This window comes from Callospermophilus lateralis, chromosome 7 (assembly GCF_048772815.1).
Source record: "Callospermophilus lateralis isolate mCalLat2 chromosome 7, mCalLat2.hap1, whole genome shotgun sequence".
Classification (NCBI taxonomy): domain Eukaryota; kingdom Metazoa; phylum Chordata; class Mammalia; order Rodentia; family Sciuridae; genus Callospermophilus; species Callospermophilus lateralis.
Window position 1 is genome coordinate 27,276,383 of NC_135311.1, and position 6,930 is coordinate 27,283,312.

General features: G+C 53.9%; 1 protein-coding gene across 4 annotated transcripts; it reads left to right on the forward strand.

Annotated features, from left to right (window-relative positions):
- Positions 1 to 487: 487 nt before the first annotated feature.
- On the forward strand, positions 488 to 5,295 carry Kcna2 (potassium voltage-gated channel subfamily A member 2). 4 transcript variants are annotated; one of them, XM_076863082.1, is made up of 3 exons: positions 488 to 609; positions 2,798 to 3,133; positions 3,576 to 5,295. In XM_076863082.1, the coding sequence occupies exon 3, from the start codon at positions 3,739 to 3,741 to the stop codon at positions 5,236 to 5,238; it is 1,500 nt and encodes a 499-aa protein (XP_076719197.1). In that variant the 5' UTR covers positions 488 to 609; positions 2,798 to 3,133; positions 3,576 to 3,738; the 3' UTR covers positions 5,239 to 5,295. The 4 variants fall into 4 exon arrangements, with proteins under 4 accessions (XP_076719197.1, XP_076719199.1, XP_076719198.1 ...); XM_076863084.1 differs by having other exon boundaries at positions 3,022 to 3,133; XM_076863083.1 differs by lacking the exon at positions 488 to 609 and adding an exon at positions 1,148 to 1,250.
- Positions 5,296 to 6,930: the final 1,635 nt, after the last annotated feature.

The window sequence follows — 6,930 nt, forward strand, 5'->3', positions numbered from 1 at the left end:
CTCAGAGCTTCCATCATGGGGTGCAGGGAATTCTGTGAGCAGGGAGGAGCCAGCAGGAGTCTTCCCCATATTAAAGCCCCTTTGCACCCAGAGTTCTGTGTCTACTGTGGTCTTATCTCCAGGAAACTTTGTTTGGAACACCTGCCTGCATGATTCTTATAGGGATCTAGAGAACAGAACTAGCAAAGACTTGAGGCTTTCATATGACTTCTAAAAGCAACCTGGACCTCCTGGTATCCCACATCTAAACAAAGAGCGGACTGGGCTCCTTACGCACATTCTCCTAAAAGTAAAGGACTTCCCCTTATGCTGCGCTCCAGAATCCTGGGAGCTGCACCCCCAAGTTCAGAACCCCATTGACCAGCTAGTTTTGCCAGATCTGCGAAAAGGTCCAGTAGCTGGCCCTTCCCAAGGGCAACTGCGTGTTCCCCAGTCTTTCTTGGCCAAGGTCCTGCGGGGAAGGAGTTGGAGAAGCAAGATAGCCAACCCTGCAGTGATCCCTATTCCTGCGGCTCCTCCCGGTGGGGGCAAACACAGCAGCGAGTTTCTGCCACACTGCAGCCCGGCCCGCACCTGCTGCATTCCCCTGAGAAGCCAAATCTTCGCTGGGTAAGAGCAAGATGGGACGCAGAGCTGGGAAAGGGGGGACACGGGAGGAAGAGGACAAGGAGGGGGTCTAGGGTCTGCAGATGCTGTCTGGCAGCGTGGTAATAATAGCAACACGTCTCCCGCGGGGCTGGATCCCGCTTCGGGCCTGGGATAGCTGCTATTGATTGCTTCCTCTTTGCCTACTTCATTATGTTGGCAAGAGCCTCTCCTGAGCACTCCTCAACTTGTGCCCCTTCCATCTCTCTGGGCCCCGGCAACACTCAACTGAGTTCTGCAACGGGGTTCTGGTTAGTAAGTTGGGCTACACCAAAGAATGGGGTGTTTTCCTGGTGGGGTGGGGGTCGAGGCCAGGGGATTCAACTGGACGGCCAGCGAGCTGGTGGGGTCGAGCAGTGCGCCTGCTGGCTCTGGCCCCCACCGGGCCCTTTAATTCGAGTTCGCTGCCGGGCCAGGTGCGGCGCTGCGTGGCGCGGTGCGGCGCGGTGCGGCTGCGGGCGGCGGCCGGGCGCTCCTTACGCGCCGCCCGCGGGACTGCAGAACCGGCTCCCGGCTGGCCGCCCGCACCCCGCCGCCGCCGCCTCTCCTGCCGGGGTCCTGCCGACGCTGGCCGTCACTGAGAAACATGGAGACTCCGGTGCCAGGTCGGAAGGGTAAATCAGTGTCGGGATATTGGCCTGAGTGGTACCTCCCCTGCCCAACTGCGGCTCCCAGAAGGGTTGCAGGGCACCCGGCGGCGCAGCCTGCAGCGCTGCGGGGTCGGGCTGGTCCCCGGGAGGGTGAGCCGGTGCCAACCCCGGATATCTGCCAGTCGTGTCCTAGCCCCGGGCGGGCCAGGGGGATTGCGCCCCGCAGGAGAAGAGTGCATGGAATGGGCTCGGGGACCCTCTGTGGTTGCGTGGCGGTGGCGCGGGGCGGAGGGCGCAGAGAGGAGCTGGCGGGTGATGGGAAGTGCAGCCGACAGCATAACCATGTCTGGTAAATAGCGCGGGTTGGTAGGACTGGAATCACTTGGGTCTGGCACGAGATAAAAAAAAAAAAACGGCTTCACTGCAGAGAGGGTCTTTTCCCCTTTGCAGGGGCCGTGGGCTACCGGGAACCCCCCGTGCTTTGGATCAGGCTGGGATCTGGGACAGCAGCCTGGTGCAGCCTACTCCCCACCCCCAGAGTTCAGTCTCCTGTTTTTTCGGGTGGAGGTGGAGCCTCGGTGGTCCCTCCGCTGAACCTGGCGGGGGAGAAAGCAGGGCTGCACTCGGGCCCGCAGCCGGAGCTAACCGCACCAGGCAGGAAGGGGTTAAGGTGGCGCTCTCGCTCGCGGCCAGCTGGAAGGTCTGGTCGCCGGCTCGGAGCAGTGCAGGGAGCGCGCCCCGCGGAATCCCGGCTGGGGCCCGGGGCGATGGAGAGAGGGCCCAGACCCCTCCCCGCCCTGGGGCCAGCGGGATTGGGTCGGCAGGGGGCCAGGCCGGAAGCCAGCCTTCTCCAGGCTCCCCATCTCGCGGCTGCCAAGCCGCCTAGCACCCAAGCAGGCTGAGCGTTTGTTCAGCGCTCCCTGCCGAGGAGATGTAAGGGATTTTCTCTTGGGGAGAAATCAGTGGTCGAGCGCCTGGCCAGCTCAAATGCCACCCGGCCCAGAGGGAGGTCTACGGCCCAGGGATCCCGGAGGGAGAGTAAGTTCAGCGACTAGGCCATCCAGATTTCTACATGGGTGACCTTGCTGCGTGTGGGGTCTCCCTGGATGAGCTCTGAATGAGTGCGCGGGTTGGGAAGGGGGTGGGGTGCTTCTTCTGCCAGGACACGGTTGAGGTCAGAGCTTGTAGTCAGACTGCGGAGAGGAAGTCCGCCCCTTGAGAGATGTGTGTCCTGACATGGGGTAGGGGTGGGGGGTGCTTTGCCGGAGTCGCTCATTATGGCAGCTGGGGTCTGGATTAGCTTGGAGAGGCCTCTGGAGAAGGCAGCCCAGTCAAGCCTGAAGGCTTGTTCCCTGGGGGGGAAAAGTGTTTCCAGCTGATGGGAAGAAAACCTGCCCAGAAGAGGCTGGGAAGCTAAGGGGTAATTCTCAGCCATGAACAGACAAAATGAAAGGTTGTCACGGGGCTTGTCACCTGCAGTGAGGGGAGCTGCCCAAGCCCTCCTAAATCTTGGTACCAGCTGCCCCAAAGCCAAGGTTCCACCTTGCTGCTCTGTTTTCCAGGCAACGTCACACCTCCTGAGGACAGCCAGGAGGACTCCGGCTTTTGCTGAGCTGTGCATCTTACCTCCTTTCCAAAGGCTCCAGACCCAGGCTCTGCTGTTCTCAAGTCCTGTATGCCCCTGGCCAGGCACCCCACTGCCCCTGCAGCCCAGTCCAGCCCTAGAGCTCACCTCCAGGACCTGGAGCCTGCCCTCCTGCCCAGAATGACTCACCATTATTTCTAGCTCAAGTGAGAAGACGCGATGGGGAGTTGGGCTGCCTGTTTGTGGATCGAGGATTCCTACAGCATCTGATCTGCTTCACAAGGAAGAGAGCCAGAGGTTCCTGCCTGGCCAGGTAAATCGATCTATCCTTTAATAACAGCCATGTGTAAAATCACGGGGTGGGATCAGAGAAGAAGGACTAGGTCCAAGATCCCAGGGTGCAGGTATATGTGAGACATCAGTGCCCTTCCTGGGACAGGGGTCCCTTCCAGCCTCCTAGTTGGGTTTTATACCCCAGGATGTTGTGTGGTACAGAGGGGGACTGTCCCAGTCCTCCCCAGTGCAAGGCATTCCAGAGCTTCCTTGGGAGATTCCTCCCTGCTTCTTCTGGCCCCAGACAAGTTACAAGGTGAAGGTAATTCCGCTGCTTGGTGGTGGTGATGGTGGTGGTGGTGGTGGCAGTAGTTGTCATGTTTCTGGACTCTTGGCTGAGAGATGGGAGATAGCAAGCAGCAACCCAGGTAGGGTTGCCAGTGCTGGTTGGTCTCATGTCCTTAACTGCCTCTGTCTTTCAGCCGAGCGAGGCTGCCTCTCCAGCTCTCGGAGAGCTTGGGGGGCTCTCCTGCAGGAGCTCAAGCTAATGCTTCTGTGTTTCCTGGGGCCTTTAGCAGCACCCTGAGCCCCCTGCCACCAGGCAGCTGGAAGGCATAGCGCGAGGCGCTCCTCTCAGTCCCAATTATGACAGTGGCCACTGGAGACCCAGCAGATGAGGCTGCTGCCCTCCCTGGGCACCCACAGGACACCTATGACCCAGAGGCAGACCACGAATGCTGCGAGAGGGTGGTGATCAACATCTCAGGACTGCGGTTTGAGACCCAGCTAAAGACCTTAGCCCAGTTTCCAGAGACCCTCTTAGGGGACCCTAAGAAGCGGATGAGGTACTTTGATCCCCTCCGAAATGAGTACTTCTTCGATCGCAACCGCCCTAGCTTTGATGCCATCTTGTACTACTACCAGTCTGGGGGCCGGCTGAGGCGACCTGTGAATGTGCCCTTAGATATATTTTCGGAAGAAATCCGGTTTTATGAACTGGGAGAAGAAGCAATGGAGATGTTTCGGGAGGATGAAGGCTACATCAAGGAGGAAGAACGACCTCTGCCTGAAAATGAGTTCCAAAGACAGGTGTGGCTGCTCTTTGAATACCCAGAGAGCTCGGGGCCTGCCAGGATTATAGCCATTGTGTCTGTTATGGTGATTCTGATCTCGATCGTCAGCTTCTGTCTGGAAACACTGCCCATCTTCCGAGATGAGAATGAAGACATGCATGGTGGTGGGGTGACCTTCCATACCTACTCCAACAGCACCATCGGGTACCAGCAGTCCACCTCCTTCACCGACCCTTTCTTCATTGTGGAGACTCTCTGCATCATCTGGTTCTCCTTCGAATTTTTGGTGAGGTTCTTTGCCTGTCCGAGCAAAGCTGGTTTCTTCACCAACATCATGAACATCATTGACATTGTGGCCATCATCCCCTACTTCATCACTCTGGGGACAGAGCTGGCTGAGAAGCCAGAGGATGCCCAGCAGGGCCAGCAGGCCATGTCATTGGCCATCCTCCGTGTCATCCGCTTGGTAAGAGTCTTTAGGATTTTCAAGTTGTCCAGACACTCCAAAGGTCTCCAGATTCTAGGTCAGACCCTCAAAGCCAGCATGAGAGAATTGGGCCTCCTGATATTCTTCCTCTTCATTGGGGTCATTCTTTTCTCTAGTGCTGTCTATTTTGCAGAAGCTGATGAGAGAGATTCCCAGTTCCCCAGCATCCCGGATGCCTTCTGGTGGGCAGTCGTCTCCATGACAACTGTAGGCTATGGAGACATGGTTCCAACTACCATTGGGGGAAAGATAGTGGGTTCCCTGTGTGCAATTGCAGGTGTGTTAACCATTGCCTTACCGGTCCCTGTCATAGTGTCTAATTTCAACTACTTCTACCACCGGGAGACAGAGGGAGAGGAGCAGGCCCAGTACTTACAAGTGACAAGCTGTCCAAAGATTCCATCCTCCCCTGACCTAAAGAAAAGTAGAAGTGCCTCTACTATTAGTAAGTCGGATTACATGGAGATCCAGGAGGGAGTAAACAACAGTAATGAGGACTTTAGAGAGGAAAACTTGAAAACAGCCAACTGCACCTTGGCTAACACAAACTATGTGAATATTACCAAAATGTTAACTGATGTCTGATTGAAATCCATTAACATACTCGCAGCTCAATGGAACTAATGCAGATGTTGCATAATAGCCTGCATTGTAGTCAGTGTGTTCTACAGTGTGCATCTGGTTCTGCATGGAAAGCAATAGTCGTGCAAGTGACTTTTGACCATTTGATTTTTGATTTAGAATGCAGAATATCTATCACAGCTTTCATGCAAATCTTCATCACCGGCTTCAGGGTTTGGGTTTCCAAAGATGAGCGTCACCTATGGAGCCAGGATTTCAGAAAGTCACATTGAGGCCACTTCATATCCAATATACAACCCACCATATCAGCACTCCCTTTCCTTCCTAGTTAAATGCATACAACACCTGGGAGATGCACTCCCCTCCTCCCACCCTGTCACCCACTTGAGCCCACCTGCCCCTTCCCAGAGGAACACCATCATGGCTTAGCTTTAAAGCTCTGGTGATTATTCGAAAGGTCATTCCCATTTTTGCATTGAAAGGAACACACAGTACTGTGTGTGTTGGAACTACTTTCTGTGTCACAACCTGGGGTTTGTGAATTGCAGTTGCCAAGTAGATGCTCCAGAGGCTTGTGTTTCATAACGAAAAAATGCTGCATTCTGCTTTTTCTCTGTAGATGTGAGGAAAGCCTGGGGGAGGGACAGTTAGTATGACCCAATGTGAGTTGTCAAGTTTCAACATTTGTTCCATTAGGGCCTGTGGGGCGAAGGTACCAAACCAAGGGACCTCTCAGCTTCAGATTTCACCATTTTGCAGGCTTCAGGGTCACCAGAAATATGTCTGATTTCTTCGTTTACACTGGAGTTTGCAGACATCTGCTTTCCTAGTGATGTGGCCCAGCTACACTGACACTGCAGTGAAATTTACCAGTGATGCGATAGAACTGCATGGGTGTTCATTGCATGAATCTCAATATTTAAAACACAGGAGATAACCTATTTTCTTAGTAGCCTACACAGTATTCATATTTAGAGTATTAATAGCCTTGGGATGGTTTTGAACTAGGGGTTTTTTCCCATCAGAAGGCAAAAGCCCTCCATCGGGGCGGGGGCGGAAATAGGCTATTGGGAATGGGGAACCAAAATATCTGGCCCTCCAGCCCACCCATCTCTGTTCTTTCAATGGAAGAGCAGACCTCTGTCAAGCCAGAAGAATAAGCAGGGAAAGCAGTGTCTAAACACTCACATGACTGCACCTTAGGAATCAACCTAGTCATAGACATAACTGCACCAGGGCATCAGTCCTGAGGATAGGCAGGTCTGTGGATCCAGTGTATATAACTATATATTGGGTATTTCTCTCTCATGTGCTCCTCTACCTAGCTAGTTATAGGAAAAAAAATGCATTTGAACATTGTATAAGCTTATGCAATATTTTTGACACAGGGCAATTTATGCATGTGTTTGACTATGTGCACTAGAGTATATATATATATATATATACATACATAAGTGTGTGTATATAATCGTATACACACACACATATATATATATTCATTCTCTGGAGTTCAGGTTCAGGAGTAAATCCATTGCTCAGTGGGTTGGTAAGAAGCCCATTGGGTTCACTGGTCTCATTGGTAACCCCGCTGGGCCTGGGTTTGCTGCCATTGCCTCAGATACTCCAGTCTTCATGGATTCCTAGACGTTAGAATTGTCTTTCTGCCCTCCATGTGCTGCAGCTTCAGTTTCCCAT

Excerpts from the sequence above, each read along its gene's own strand:
- Kcna2 (XM_076863082.1), top strand. The coding sequence starts at position 3,739 with ATGACAGTGGCCACTGGAGACCCAGCAGATGAGGCTGCTGCCCTCCCT.